General features: G+C 55.1%; 1 protein-coding gene across 1 annotated transcript in view; it reads right to left on the reverse strand.

The window, feature by feature from the left end:
• Positions 1–16,258, reverse strand: part of LOC146396434 (uncharacterized) — a 58,151-nt gene that overhangs the window by 17,665 nt on the left and 24,228 nt on the right. The window contains exons 4-7 of the mRNA XM_084995941.1: positions 11,263–11,360; positions 10,104–10,231; positions 2,050–2,122; positions 1,792–1,919 (exon numbers count right to left, since the gene is read on the reverse strand). Of these exons, the coding sequence (XP_084852067.1) occupies positions 1,792–1,919; positions 2,050–2,122; positions 10,104–10,231; positions 11,263–11,360 (427 nt within the window). The remainder of the gene's footprint in view (positions 1–1,791; positions 1,920–2,049; positions 2,123–10,103; positions 10,232–11,262; positions 11,361–16,258) is intronic.

Genomic DNA, 16,258 nt, shown 5'->3' on the forward strand with positions numbered 1-16,258 from the left:
GTGCTGTGAACAGCGGTCTTGGGCATTTGACAGGGATGGCGGTGACTCTGCGGATTGCCTTGGGGAGCATGGTCCTTGGGATACTATAGGCTCTTGCAATCCAAGAGCAAGGTGTATCTTGCCATCGGTTTGTGTCCTCTTGGATTGCTTGCATCAGCCTCTTGGGGGGGTTCCCAGGACGGGTCTTGCCTCTCTCTAGGGAGGTCTCTTCCTCAGTCGTCTATTCTTTGGGAGGTGACGGCAAATGGGATCGTTTCCCCGATGTCTCTCTGGGAGCTCTCGTTCTCAGGGTATGGAAAGGCAGTTGATTTCTGTGCCTTCATGGTGCCTTCTGCGACTTGGCCCCATTCACTGAGGCGTTTTCACCGTTTTCTGGGAGCGTCTTGAGGGGTCTGCGGGGATAGGATCATGTCGTGTGCGGATAGGGATCCCTTGACTTCTTCCTTTCCCATGTGGATTCCTTTTGTGTCTTGTGCATCTCTGAGGTCCCTGGCTAGCTAGGACTTCCAAAACTATGTCGACTAGGAATAGGACCCCTAGCACAGGACTCTGCACATGCCGAGGGGGAAGCTCTGAAAAGACAAACAACACCAGACACACGCACACACCCACAGTTGCATTGTTCTCCATGCCGGATTTCCTAAGCATTAGCTCTCTTTAATTCTGTTTGCATTTGAAGGCCACCCCTGTGGCATAGGGGAAGTACCCAGGCCTGGATGGCATCGGAGGTGCAGCTGCTGGCCTCCGCCCCCCCCCCCCGCCATAGCAATGCAGGATCCGAGCCTCCTCTGCGACCTACACCACAGCTCACGGCAATGCCGGATCCTTCACCCACGGAGTGAGGCCAGCCATCACACCTGTGTCCTCATGGCTACTAGGCAGGGTCCTTACCACTGAGCCTCAACGGGCACCCCTCATAGCAATGAACTTTCCACCTCGACATATGCACATATTCTCCTTCCTAATAGGAAGAGCTTCTTTCCAAAAACATTGGCTGGAATTCCCACTGGGGCTCAGTGGGGTCATGATCCAGTCGTGTCTGTGGAGGCACCCATTGGATCTCCATCCCTGTGCAGTGGGGATAGGATCTGGCATTTCAGCAATGGTGGTGTAGGTCACAGGTTCAGCTCAGATTCCATCCCTGGCCAGGAACGTCCATATGACCCAGATGCAGCTGAGAACGCTCTCTCTCTCTCTCTCTCTCCCTATATATATATATATACATATATATACCCACACACACATAGATATTCATATATCCGTGTACACATATATACATATATGTATGTATGTACATGTATGATACTTTAAATATAGACTGGTGTCATGCCCCTGTTGGTGGGGCAGAATCAAATGGGACTAGGATGCGTGAGGATGGACGCTTGAGCCCTGGCCTCACTTCCGTGGGGATCAGGGTTTGGGCATTGCCGTGAGCTGTGGTGTCGGTCAAAGTCGTGCCTCGGATCCCACATGTCTGGGGCTGGGGCTGTGGCTGTGGCTGGGGCTCTGGCTGTGGCTGGAAGCTGTAGCTCCAATTCCACCCCTTCCTGGGAACTTCCACATGCGGTGGGTGTGGACCCTCCAGTACAAAAAAAAAAAAAAAAAAAAAAAAACCAAAAAACAAAATACCAAAAATAAAAACCTCACCCAAACTCAGGAGAGTATAGAAAAACTCTTGGCCATGAGGAAGTCTTGGCAAACTCGGGCGGCTCAGTTCTCGACTGAGGTTTTGGCTTAGGACAGACCTCCACACCAAACTCCCAGGACCTTCCACCGTGTAGGACCTCCCACCTGGGCTGCCCCGGCACGGACACTCCCCAGTGCGCAGTGAGCAGACACGCTCGTGGGCCCCCATGGGAGCCCAGCAGCCTGAGGGCTCCGTGGACACCAGGGGCTGGCCTCGACGGGCCTCCCTCACCCTGCAAGGGGGAAAAGCCTGCCAAAGCTTTGGCGACCATTCCTTTAATCCCGGGCCGAGGGTGAAGGTCCCGACTCTCTCGGCTGCCCCTGAGAAGCAACTGTCTGTCCTGCGAAGGGCCCAGGTGGGACGGGACGTCCTGGGAGTCTGGCTTCGTCTGCCTCCGCTCGTTGCTCGCAGCTTCAAGCTGCCGGGGACGTCGCTCTAGTCCGCAAAGATCTCATTACCAAAAGGGACCCAAACAGCCTGTGCTATTGGCCTCACTGGTTTGTGGAGGGGATCAAACGATGCTGTGGGTGTCATAGGACTCCGACCAAGTCATCATCCACTGGGAGTTGCCGTCGTGGCTCAGTGGTAACAACCCCGACTGGGATCCAAGAGGATGCAGCTTCGCTCCGTGGTTCAGGATCCGGCCCTGCCGTGAGCTGTGGTGTAGGTCGCAGACGTGGTTCAGTTCCCCTGTTGCAGTGGCTGTGGTGGAGCCCGGCAGCTCTGTCTCTGATGGAGCCCCTGGCCTGGCCACATCCACGTGCTCAGGGTTCGGCCCTCAAAAGACAAAAGACACACCAAAACATCGTTTCTTTCTGCTCAATGATTGAATTCCTTGTGATTTACTTGATTTATTGTGGCTTTTTTTTCTTTCCTAACAAGAACTACTTTATTGTTTGATTTTTAGTTTCAAGGGTCAACTTGTAGGCTTCAAACGTAAAGTCAAGTATACTACAAGCGAGACCGCAAAGGTCTCCTTCTGCGCTTCCAGGCCTGCCAGCCCCCTCACCACCCGCCTAAGCAGGCCTCTTCCAGGGCTGCTCCCCCCGGGCGGCCCTGCCAAGTTGCCCCTGCCCCCTCGGCCTCCATGGGAGCCTGGCTCCTGCGGGATCTCGTCGAGCCCTTCTCCATGCCTTCGTTGCCCCTGCCTGACCCTCCACACTCGGCTCAGCACCCGCTCGTCCGCTGGGGGCCTTGCCTGGCTGTTTGGCCTCCTCCCGGAGCCGTGGGTGTCACAGGCCCGGAAGGGTCCATCCTGTCAGCCGTGGATGAGCTGGACTGCCAAGGGGGAGCCCTGGGTCCTGGCTGGAGGACAGAGGCTGTATCAGGGTCCGGAAAGCCTCGCTATCCCTCAGCCGTGCCACCACCCCACAACCCCTGCCAGGGAGGAGGCACACAGGACCTGCTAGAGTGGCCCCGCTTTCGGGCCCAGGGTTTGGGGAGGCAGAGATCTGGGCCATCTCTCTCCCTCCTCCCATTTGGTATTGGCAGTCTCGCTTGCTTGCTTGCTTGCTTTGTTGTCTGGTGTCACTTTCCGTCTTGCTGTCTGTCCTTTTAGGGCACAGGGCCAGGGACATAGTCGTTCCCAGGCTCGGGGGCTAATCAGCACTGGATCGTTTAGCCAGTGAGTGAGGCGGGGATGCAACTTGCATCCTCATGGATACCAGGTGGGTTGATTTCTGCTGAGCCGCGACAGACACTCCTTAGCTTTTTTCTATTTCTCTCACTGGTTTTTTTTCTTTTCTTTTCTACTTTCTTTCATTCTTTCTTTATCTGTTTTGCTTTGGAGGACCGCACCCGGGGCATCGGCGGTTCGCATGCTAGGGGTCGAGACGGAGCTACAGCTCCTGGCCACAGTCCCAGCCCATGCCCCAGCCACAGCCTCACAAGATCCAAACCTCCTCTGTGACCTCCACCCACAGCTCATGGCAACGCCAGATCCTTAACCCACTGAATTAGGGCAGGGATCGAGCCCACAACCTCATGGGTCGTAGTGGGATGCGTTTCCACTGCGCCAGGAGGGGAACTCCTGTTTTCACCTTTCAAGTTTGGTATGATATGCTCTAAGCAGATCCGTGCCCACACTTGTATGTGTGTTCGAGTGCACGGATGGCTTGAACTCCTGCTGCCGGTTTGGCTCCCTGGGGAGGTGGTTGAAGCAACCTCTCCTCCTGTCCGCATGAGGGCAGGTACAAGACGGCTGCAGGAGAAACAGGTTGAGAGAGCTAGCCCCTCCGCCCCGACGCAACGAGATGGGACCTGGATGGGGCCCCTCAACCCGAGGAATGAGCCCGTTTGCTTTGGTGGGCATGTTTAAACCATGGCAACCTTGTCATTCCTCAGCTCTGGGAATCAGCATGATCTGGATACTGTGCAACCACATCCAAGAATGAATGCGACCCTGCGCTTGGTGAAAGGGCAGCTGCTGTGCACAAGTGCACAACCCCCCCCCCCGCCCCCGCCGTCCATCCAGCTGACTTTTGGACGGTCCTCCAATGGTTTCCTGGCTCTCGGAGTTCCCGTCGTGGCTCAGCAGGTCTCGCCCCTGACGTGTATCCCTGAGGCAGCGGGTTCAATCCCTGGCCTCATTCCCAGGGGAAAGGATCCGGCGTGGCCGGGAGGTGTGGTGTGGGTCCCAGACGCGGCTTGGATCCCCTGTTGCTCTGGCTGTGCTGGAGGCCGGCAGCTCTGGCCCCGATCCACCCCCTAGCCTGGGAACCTCCATATGCCATGGGGGATCCCTCAAAAGACAGAAGACAAAGGACAAAAGACACACACACACAAATCACTTCTCGCTTCTCAATGATTGATTGAGAATAAATAGCGTTATTTATTAATTTGGGCTTTTTATTACTTCCCTATCAATAACTACTTCCTTTTTTTATTGTTATTTTGCTTCAAGGTTCTAACAACTCTAGGCTCAAAACACAAAGTGAACTATAGCATAAATGACATGAGTCAGAAAGAGAAATTGGACACATCTCCAAAGAGAAATCAGGAGAGGGGAAGGAGCGTCCATGTCAGGAGGGGGAGCAAGGGGATGGGGTTTGGGGGAAGCTGATGGGGAGGGCACTGGCAGGGGCGGAGGGGACCTTGGGGAAGGTGGTTTTGGAACTGGGCCGAGGGTTCTTGAAAGAGCCAGGCCAGGACCTCGTACAGGGGGTGCGGGAGTAGTCAGGGCAGGCACTCCCAAAAGGGCTGCTGAATGCTCCTCGGGCCCTTTGTCCCCAGCAGAGGCCGGGACAACGTTGCCATCTAGCACAGGGAAAGGCACATCAGTGTCCGGGAAATCGGCCAGAGCAGCGCCAAGTGCCCCCTGCAGGGCTGGTGAGTGTTTGAGTGGACGGGAGACTTCTGGAAGACTAGCAGGATTCTCATCCTGCCCAGCTAGTGAGTCCTCGGGAGAGCCTCGTCCTCCAGAAGGATTAGCCGGATTTTCATCCTGCCCAGCAAGTGAGTCCTCTTGAGAGCCTCGTCCTCCTGGAGGAGGAGCAGGATTTTCAAGCTGCCCAGCAAGTGAGTCCTCATGAGAGCCTCGTCCTCCAGGAGGATTAGCCGGATTTTCAACCTGCCCGCCACGTGAGTCCTCCTGAGAGCCTGGTCCTCCAGGAGGAGGAGCAGCATTTTCATCCTGCCCAGCTGGTGATGCCTCCAGAGAGCATCGTCCTCCAGGAGGATTTTCCAGATTTTCATCCTTCCCAGCTGATAAGTCCTTCTGAGGGCCTTGGCCTCCAGGAGGAGGAGTACGATTTTCATTCTGCCTGGCTGGTGAGTCCACCTGAGAGCCTTGTCCTCCAGGAGGAGGAGAAGCATTTTCCTCCCGGCCAGCTAGTGAGTCCTCCTGAGAGCCTGGTCCTCCAGGAGGAGGAGGTTTTTCATCCTTCCAGGCTGCTGAGTCCTCCTGAGAGCCTCGTCCAACCGCAGGAGAAGCAGGATTTTCCTCCTGCTGGGCTGGTGTGTCTGCATGAGAGATTCGTCCTCCTGTTGGAGGAGCCGGATATGCATCCTGCCTGGCTGGAGAGTTCTCCCGAGAGCATCGTCCTTCTGTAGGAGGAGCAGGATGTTCATTCTGCCCGGCTGGCGAGACATCATGAGAACCTCGTCCTCCAGGAGGAGGAACAGGATTGTCATCCTTCCCGGCTAGTGAGTCCTCCTGAGAACCTGGTCCTCGTGGAGGAGGAGCAGGTTGTTCATCCGGCTCAGCTAGTAAGTCCTCCTGAGAGCCTCGCCCTCCAGGAGGAGGAGCAGGATTTTCATCCTTCCCGTCCCGTGAGTCTTCCTGAGGGCCTCGTCCTCCTGTAGGAGGAGCAGCATGTTCATCCTGCCCGGCTGGTAAGACATCATGAGAGCCTCGTCTTCTTGGAGGAGGAGCAGGATATTCAATCTGCCCCGCTGGGGAGTCTTCATGAGTGCCTCGCCCTCCTGTAGGGGGAGCAAGATGTTCAACCTGCCCGGCTGTAGAGACATCATGAGAGCCTCGTTCTCCAGGAGGAGGAACTAGATTTTCATCCTTCCCGGCTCGTGAGTCCTCCTGAGAGTCTGGTCTTCCAGGAGGAAGAGCAGGATGTTCATCCTGCCTGGCTTCTGACTCCTCATGAGAGCCTCGTACTCCAGGAGGAGGAACTAGATTTTCATGCTTCCCGGCTGGTGAGTCCTCATGAGAGCCTTGTCCTCCTGTAGGAGGAGCAAAATGTTCATCCTGCCCAGCTGGTGAGACATCCTGAGAGCCTCGTCCTCCAGGAGGATCTACCAGATTTTCATCCTTCCCGGCTGAGGAGTCCTTCTGAGAGCCTTGGCCTCCAGGAGGAGGAGCAGGATTTTCATTCTGCCTGGCTGGTGAGTCCACCTGAGAGCCTTGTCCTCCAGGAGGAGGAGCAGGATTTTCATCCCTCCTGGCTTGTGAGTCCTCCTGAGAGCCTCGTCCTCCAGGAGGAGGAGCAGGATTTTTATCCTGCAAGGCAGCTGAGTCCTCCGGAGAGCCTCTTCCTCCTGTAGGAGGAGCCGGATTTTCATCCTGCCCGGGAGGTGAGACCTCAGGAGGCTCTGGTCTTCCTTCAGGAGGAGCAGCAGGTTGATCCTGCCCATGAGTTGAGTTTTCATGGGGGCCTGGTCCTGCTGCAGGAGGCGCCTTGGTTCCACCCTGCCCAGGTGGTGACTCCTCAAGAGGAGCTGGGCCTCTTGGGAGAGGAGCAGAGGGTTCATCCTCCCCGGGGGGTGAGTCCCCATGAGGACATGATTGTCCCTCTGAAAGAGCTACATTTCCTCCCTGCCCAGGTGCTGAGTCCTCCTGTGGTCTTGGACCTCCTCTGGGGGCTGTTCCAGGGGCTTTCGGCTTGGCTGGGGTCTTGGCCTCGGATTCCAGGTCTCCTGCTGGAGGTGTGAGAGAGGAAGCGCTTTGGTGCCTGCCCGCCTTGCCATGGGCTCTTCCAAGGAGAGCAGTCTTCCCAGAGCCGTCCCGACCGGTCCCGGCCAGCACCTGCTGGCTCTGCTCTCCTGCAGGCGGGGCGTGTGCCTTTGTCTTGGCTCCTGGCCCAACACCATCCTCTGGGGACTCCCCGCTGTGCGGCCCACACCTCAGCTCCCCCCACTGCGCCCAGAGCCCCGGCCCCCTCTTCTCACCTTCAGGCTGGGCCTCAGGAGGGGCCAGGCCTTCCTGGGTTGTCAGGCTCATGTGGACGGTGTCTTCATGGCCACAGCTGGCGCTCCTGTGCTCCCCACCAGCCCGGCAGAGGACCCCGGGGAGCAGTCTGTGTGGAGGTTCCTCGGGTGGCCTTCTGCCTTCCTCACCCTGTTCCTGGCGGGTCTCGGGTGGGGGACTCTGCAATGACAGTGAGCGTCAGAGGGCCCGGCCCCGAGGCGTCAGAGCCCTGTGGGGCTGTGAGCTTCTCGCTGCTTCTTCTGCCCCCTTGACCTTCTGCTCCCAGATCAGGGGAGGCCTTGCCTGCTCAAACACCACACCCCTGCCACACACCAGTGGCTCCCCCCTGACCCGGGAGGAACGAGAGCCCCCTGGAGGGCTGGGGGTACCGCTTGCACGCAGGGCTCGGCCCTGACTCCACACCTACCCCCCGCAGCCCCCTGCTTCTCCCCAGCCAGTTGGGTCCCGGGGTGTGGACAGGCCCTGCCCAGCAGGCCTCCAAGCCCACATCAGCCGGCTCTTGCTTGAGGTGGGCCCACCCCTCACCACCCGCCTCTGCACAAAGTCATCCAGGGAGGGGGCTTGGGGCACCCGTGTGGGCTCCGAGAGGTCCCTGCCCTTGGCTGGAGCTCCCTCTCCCGGTGGTACCTCTGGGTCCCTGCGGGCAACGGCCCATAGGCGTCCGCCTCGCGTTCTCATCCAGGTTCTGCAGGCTTGGCAGAGGCCATCTCTGCCGTGACGACGCCTGCGGCCTCGGCCTCGGCCTCGGGAGAGCGGGATGCAGCAGAGCCAGTCCATCCCTCCTCCGTCCTCTCCTGGACTGGACCAGTAAGTGCCCGGCTCCCCAGGTTCCAAGTTCCATTGGCCTCTGTCGCCAGGGAAGTGAGGTCACTTCCTGGGGTAACGGGCCTTCCTCCTTCCCCATGTCTCCCCCAGGGTCCCTCTGGGCTGCTCCAGCTCCCCTCCCCCACCAACCCCATGGTCTCGTGCTGTGAACAGCGGTCTTGGGCATTTGGCAGGGATGGCGGTGACTCTGCCGATTGCCTTGTTGGGCATGGTCCTTGGGATACTATAGGCTCTTGCAGTCCAAGAGCAAGGTGTGTCTTGTCATCGGTTTGTGTCCTCTTGGATTGCTTGCATCAGCCTCTTGGGGGGTTCCCAGGACAGGTCTTGCGTCTCTCTAGGGAGGTCTCTTCCTCAGTCGTCTATTCTTTGGGAGGTGACGGCAAATGGGATCGTTTTCTCGATGTCTCTCTCGGAGCACTCATTCCCAGGGTATAGAAAGGCAGTTGATTTCTGTGCCTTCATGGTGCCTCCTGCGACTTGGCCCCATTCACTGAGGCGCTTTCACCGATTTCTGGGAGTGTCTTGAGGGGTCTGCGGGGATAGGATCATGTCGTGTGCGGATAGGGATCCCTTGACTTCTTCCTTTCCCATGTGGATTCCTTTTGTGTCTTGTGCTTCTCTGAGGGCCCTGGCTAGCTAGGACTTCCAAAACTATGTCGACTAGGAATAGGACCTCCAGCACACGACTCTGCACATGCCGAGGGGGAAGCCCTGAAAAGACAAACAACACCAGACACACGCACACACCCAAAGTTGCATTGTTCTCCATGACGGAATTCCTAAGCATTAGCTCCCTTTAATTTGGTTTGCATTTGAAGGTTACCTCTGTGGCACAGGGGAAGTACCCAGGCCTAGATGGCATCGGAGCTGCAGCTGCTGGCCTCCCCCTCTCCCCTGCGCCATAGCAATGCAGGATCCGAGCCTCCTCTGCGACCTACACCACAGCTCACGGCAATGCCAGATTCTTCACCCACGGAGTGAGGCCAGCCATCACACCTGTGTCCTCATGGCTACTAGGCAGGGTCCTTACCACTGAGCCCCAACGGGAACCCCTCATAGCAATGAACTTTCTACCTCGACATATGCACATATTCTCCTTCCTAATAGGAAGAGCTTCTTTCCAAAAACATTGGCTGGAATTCCCACTGGGGCTCAGTGGGGTCATGATCCAGTCGTGTCTGTGGAGGCACCCATTGGACCTCCATCCCTGTGCAGTGGGGACAGGATCTGGCATTTCAGCAATGGTGGTGTAGGTCACAGGTTCAGCTCAGATTCCATCCCTGGCCAGGAACTTCCATGTACCCCAGATGCAGCTGAGAACTCTCTCTCTCACTCTCTCTCTCTCTCTCTCTCTCTCTCTCTCTCTCTCTCTATATATATATATATATATATATATATATATATATATACACGTATGTATGAATGTACACACGCACAAACATATATACATATATCTGTGTACATACATATATATACATATATGTATATATGTACATGTATGATACTTTAAATATAGACTGGTGTCATGCCCCTGTTGGTGGGGCAGAATCAAATGGGACTAGGATGCGTGAGGATGGACGCTTGAGCCCTGGCCTCACTTCAGTGGGGGTCGGGGTTTGGGCATTGACATGAGCTGTGGTGTCGGTCACAGTCGTGCCTCGGATCCCACATGTCTGCGGCTGTGGCTGTGGCTGTGGATTTCAGCTGTAGCTCCAATTCCACCCCTTCCTGGGAACTTCCACATGCGGTGGGTGTGGACACTCCAGTGCAAAAAAAAAAAAAACTCACTAAAACTCAGGAGAGTATAGAAAAACTATTGGCCATGAGGAAGACTTGGCAAACTCGGGCGGCTCAGTTCTCGACTGAGGTTTTGGCTTAGGACAGACCTCCACACCAAACTCCCAGGGCCTTCCACCGTGTAGGACCTCCCACCTGGGCTGCCCCGGCACGGACACTCCCCAGTGCGCAGTGAGCAGACACGCTCGTGGGCCCCCATGGGAGCCCAGCAGCCTGAGGGCTCCGTGGACACCAGGGACTGGCCTCGACGGGCCTCCCTCACCCTGCAAGGGGGAAAAGCCTGCCAAAGCTTTGGCGACCATTCCTTTAATCCCGGGCCGAGGGTGAAGGTCCCGACTCTCTCGGCTGCCCCTGAGAAGCAACTGTCTGTCCTGCGAAGGGCCCAGGTGGGACGGGACGTCCTGGGAGTCTGGCTTCGTCTGCCTCCGCTCGTTGCTCGCAGCTTCAAGCTGCCGGGGACGTCGCTCTAGTCCGCAAAGTTCTCATTACCAAAAGGGACCCAAACAGCCTGTGCTATTGGCCTCACTGGTTTGTGGAGGGGATCAAACGATGCTGTGGGTGTCATAGGACTCCGACCAAGTCATCATCCACTGGGAGTTGCCGTCGTGGCTCAGTGGTAACAACCCCGACTGGGATCCAAGAGGATGCAGCTTCGCTCCGTGGTTCAGGATCCGGCCCTGCCGTGAGCTGTGGTGTAGGTCGCAGACGTGGCTCAGGTCCCCTGTTGCAGTGGCTGTGGTTGAGCCTGGCAGCTCTGGCTCTGATGGAGCCCCTGGCCTGGCCACATCCACGTGCTCAGGGTTCGGCCCTCAAAAGACAAAAGACACACCAAAACATCGTTTCCTTCTGCTCAATGATTGAATTCCTTGTGATTTACTTGATTTATTGTGGCTTTTTTTTCTTTCCTGACCATAACTACATTATTGTTTGATTTTTTCTTCATCGGGCAACTTTTAGGCTTCAAACGTAAAGTGAAATATAGTATAAACGATATGGAAGAGGAGCAGAAGTTGAGCAGACATCCAAAGACAAATGAGGAGAGGGGAAGGAGAGGACATTTCGGGGGGGTAGCAGGGGAATGCGGTTTTTGGTGAGCTGAGGGGGAGGGCCCTTCGAGCAGCTGAAGGGACCTTGGGGAAGTTGCTTTTCTAAAGTGGCCTGAGGTTCCTGGCACAGCCAGGCCAGGACCCAGTAGAGGGGGTGCTGGAACCGTCAGGGCACGCTCTGCCTGCAGGGCTGCTGCATTCTCCTCGGGCCCTTGTTCTCCTGCAGAGGCCTGGGAAAGGTTACCAACCAGCAGAGGGAACCTCTCCTCAGGGTCTGGGGAAGCTGCCAGAGCGGTGGCAGATTCTCCTTGCAGGGCTCGTGAGTCCTCATGAGGCCCTGGGCCTCCTGCAGGAGGAGCACCAGGTTCACCCTGCCTAGGGGGTGACTCCTCATGAGGGGCTGAGCCTCCTGCAGGAGCAGCTGCAGGGTTATCCTGCCCAGGGGGTGACATTTGAGCCCCGCCTGGGCCGTACACCACAGTTCATGGCAACACCGGATCCTTAACCCTCGGAGGGAGGCCAGGGATGAATCCCAACTCCTTCTGGATACCAGTCAGCTTCGTTAACCTATGAGCTATGACAGGAACTCCAAAAGTGTCCCAGTTCCAGTGAAAAGGATGAATGGACAAATCACATGAACTGAAATGGAAACTGCTATTACAAAGCGCCCAACAAACAAAAGTCCAGGACCAGATGGCTTCACAGCCAAATGCTATCAAACATGTAGAGAGGAGCTAACACCTATCCTTCTGAAACTATTTCCAAAAATTGCAGAGGAAGGGATACTCTCAAACTCCTTCTATAAGCCCACCATCACCCTGATACCAAAACCCGACAGAGACACCACAAAATAGAAAACTACAGGCCAATTTCACTGAGGAACATCGATGCAAAACTCCTCAACAAAATACTAGCAAACCGCATCCATCAATACGTTCCAAGGATTGTACATCACGATCAAGTGGGATTCAGCCCCAGGACGCACGTGTTCTTCAATATCTGCAAATCCATCGGTGTGATACACCACATTAACAAACCGAAGAAGACAAACCACATGATCCTCTCAAGAGATGCGGGAAAAGCCTTTGGCAAGATCCAACACCCAAGTTTCTGATAACAACCCTTCAGAAAGTGGGCATAGCAGGAACCTACCTCAACATCATAAAGGCCGTAGATGACAAACCCACAGCGAACATGATGCTCAATGGCGAAAAGCTGAAAGAATTCCCGCTGAGATCAGGAACAAGACAAGGATGTCCGCACTCACCACTACTCCTCAACATAGTTTGGGAAGTCCTAGCCATGGCAATCAGAGAAGGAAAAGAAATACGAGGAATCCAAATTGGAAAGGAAGAAGTAAAACTATCCCTATTTGCAGACGACATGATACCATACCTAGAGACTCCTAAAGACTCTCCCAGAACACTGTGAGAGCTCATCTGTGAATCTGGCAAAGTCACAGGATACAAAATTAATGCACAGAAATCGATGCCATTTCTATACACGAACAAGGAAAGAGCAGAAAGAGAAATCGGGGGAGCATTCACGTTTACCATTGCATCCAGAAGGATAGAATACCTAGGAGGAACCTTACCTCAAGAGACAAAAGACCTGTACTCTGAAAACTTTAAGACACTGATGAAAGAAATCAAAGATGATACAAATAGATGGAAAGCTATACCATGCTCGTGGATTGGAAGACTTCATATTATCAACCTGATTATACTTCCTAAGGCAAGCTACAGAGTCAATGCAATCCCCATCCAATTACCAAGGACATTTTTCACAGAACCAGAACAAAGCATTTTGAAGTTTGTTTGGAAGCACAAAAGCCCCAGAAGAGCCAAAGACATCCTGAAAAAGAGAAAGGGAGCTGGAGGATTCGGGCTCCTGGACTTCAGACTATACCACAGAGCAACAATCCTCAAAACCGCATGCTACTTGCACAAAGACAGAAATATGCATCAGTGGAACAGGATGGAAAGCCCAGAAGGAAACCCACCCCACACCTACAGCCACCTCATCTATGACAAAGGAGGCCAGACTATGCAATGGACAAAAGACAGCCTGTTCCACAAGGGGTGCCGGGAAGACGGGACAGCCGCATGGAAAAGAATGAAATGAGAACACTCCCTAACACCAGACACAAAAACAAGCTCCCAATGGATTAAAGACCTAGTGAGCCGACCAGATACTCTGCAACGCCTAGAGGAAAACATAGGCCAAACACTCCCCGACATAAACGACAGCAACATCTTCTCAGATGCACCTCTTAGACTAATGACACTAAGAACCAAAACATACCAATGGGACCTAAGCAAACTTAAAAGTTTCTTCAGAGCAAAGGAAACCCTAAACAAAACGAAAAGACTTCCCACAGAATGGGAGAAAACCTTTGCAAGTGAATCAACTGACAAGGGGTTCCTCTCTAACGGTTATAATCACCTTCTGCAGCTCCACACCAAAACAGCAAACAACCCCTTCCAAACAGGGAAAGAAGATCTCAACAGACAGTTCTCAAAGAAGACATACAGATGGCCAGAAAACACATGAAAAGATGTTCAGCATCACTCATCCTTCGAGACATGCACATCAAAACCACCATGACCTACCACCTTACACCAGCCAGAACGGCCACCATCAAAACGTCTACAAACAGTAAGTGTTGGAGAGGGTGTGGAGAAAAAGGAACCCTAGGACACTGCTGGTGGGATTGTAAATGGGTGCAACCACTGTTGAAAACAGGATGGAGATGCCTCAGAAAATGAAACCTAGAAGTACCATTTGATCCAGCAATCCCACTCCTGGGCCTCTACCCAGAGGAAACCATGACTCGCAGAGACACCCGTACTCCGGTGTTCATCGCAGCACTCTTTGCAATAGCCGAGACATGGAGACAACCTAAGTGTCCATCGACAGAGGAGTGGATCAAGGAGATGTGGTCCATACACACAACAGAATGTGACTCGGCCACTAAAATGAATGACATACCAGCCATTTTAGCAACATGGATGGACCCAGAAATTAGCATGCTAAGGGAGGTCAGCCATCCAATGAGACCCCAACATCAAATGCTTTCAGGGACACGTGGAATCTGAACAAAGGGCAGACTGATCTTCTTTGCAGAGCAGAGGCTGACTCACAGATACTGAAAATATTACGGTTTCCAGAGGAGAAAGTTTGGGGGGTGGGGGATGTGCTTGGGTTTTAAAGGGGACATCCTGTGAAATTGGATTGTTATGATCATTATACAACAGATGTGATTAATTCATCTGAGTAATGAAAAAATAACAATAAATTTTTTAAAAACCCAGGCCGAGTGTGGAGGGCACGACTGTCTCGGCTGCCCCTGAGAGGCAACTGTCTGTCCTGCAAAGGGCCCAGGCGGGATGTGAAGCGCTGGGTGTCTGCCTCCGGTCGTTGCTCGCAGCTTCAAGCTGCCGGGGACGTCTCTCTGTTCCACGAAGTTCTCATTATCAAAAGGGACCAAAACGACCTGTACTATAGACCTCGCTGGTTGGTGGAGGGGATCAAACGATGTTGTGGGTGTAACAGGACTCCAACCACGGAGTCATCCACTGGGAGTTCCTGTGTGGCTCAGCGGTAACAACCCCGACTCAGATGCGAGGGAATGCGGCTTCGCTCCACGGGTAAGGATGCGGCCCTGCCGTGAGCTGTGGTGTAGGTCGCAGAGGCACCTCCGATCTGGTGTGGCTGTGACTGTGGGGCAGGCTAGCAGCTGCAGGTCCAATTCCACCCATTGCCTGGGACGCTCCCTGTGCCACGGGTGTGGCCCTCAATACACAAGCATCCAGTCAAATCCCATCCACATCATCCTTCCCTTTGGAGTGACTCCGACCCACTTTGCATTAGTTTCAACGCAAGGGGCGAGCCACTCTGGGGACAGAAGCCAGGTCCAGCCTTGGGTTCCTGCTCGGGCCGCGCTCCAGCTCACCGAGTCCTTGGAATATTGGCAGCCCTCTTCGGGGGCCCAAACCCAGATGTGAGGCAGGCTAGAGGAGCCTGGCACACCCCCAGCAGCACGCACCCCCAAAGGTCTCCTTCTGCCCTGCCAGGCCCACCGGCCCCATCGCCACCCGCCTCAGCAGGCCTCTTCCAGGGCTGCTCCCCCCGGGCGGCCCTGCCAGGCTGCCCCTGCGCTCTCGGCCTCCATGGGAGCCTGGCTCCGGCGGGATCTCGTCGAGCCCTTCTCCATGCCTTTGTTGCCCCTGCCTGACCCTCCACACTCGGCTCAGCACCCGCTCGTCCGCTGGGGGCCTTGCCTGGCTGTTTGGCCTCCTCCCGGAGCCGTGAGTGTCACAGGCCCGGAAGGGTCCATCCTGTCAGCCGTGGGTCAGCTGGACTGCCAAGGGGGAGCCCTGGGTCCTGGCTGGAGGACAGAGGCTGTATCAGGGTCTGGAAAGCCTCGCTGTCCCTCAGCCGTGCCACCACCCCACAGCCCGCGCAGGGGAGGAGGCATACAGGACCTGCTAGAGTGGCCCCGCTTTCGGGCCCAGGGTTTGGGGAGGCAGAGATCTGGGCCATCTCTCTCCCTCCTCCCATTTGGTATTGGCAGTCTCGCTTGCTTGCTTGCTTGCTTTTTTGTTTGGTGTCACTTTCCGTCTTGCTGTCTGTCCTTTTAGGGCCACAGGGCCAGGCACATAGACGTTCCCAGGCTCGGGGGCTAATCAGCACTGGATGGTTTAGTCAGTGAGTGAGGCGGGGATGCAACTTGCATCCTCATGGATACCAGGTGGGTTGATTTCTGCTGAGCCGCCACAGGCACTCCTTACCTTTTTTCTATTTCTCTCACTGGCTTTTTTTTTTTTTTTTCCTTTTCTACATTCTTTCATTCTTTCTTTATCTGTTTGGCTTTGGAGGGCTGCTCCCGGGGCATATGGCGGTTTCCAGGCTAGGGGTCGAGACGGAGCTACAGCTACTGGCCCCAGTCCCCAACCCCAGCCCCAGCCCCAGCCACACAGGATCGAAGCCTCCTCTGCGGGCTCCACCCACAGCTCATGGCAACGCCAGATCCTTAACCCACTGAATTAGGGCAGGGATCGAGCCCACAACCTCATGGGTCGTAGTGGGATGTGTTTCCACTGCGCCAGGAGGGGAACTCCTGTTTTCACCTTTCAAGTTTGGTATGATATGCTCAAAGCAGATCCGTGCCCACACTTGTATGTGTGTTCGAGTGCATGGATGGCTTGAACTCCTGCTGCCGGTTTGGCTCCCTGGGGAGGT

The sequence above is a fragment of the Sus scrofa genome, chromosome 14 (assembly GCF_054392235.1).
Source record: "Sus scrofa isolate SSC_HxYL_T2T_F1_AM1 chromosome 14, Sscrofa_HxYL_maternal_Yorkshire_Landrace_v2.0, whole genome shotgun sequence".
In the NCBI taxonomy this organism is placed as follows: Eukaryota; Metazoa; Chordata; class Mammalia; order Artiodactyla; family Suidae; genus Sus; species Sus scrofa.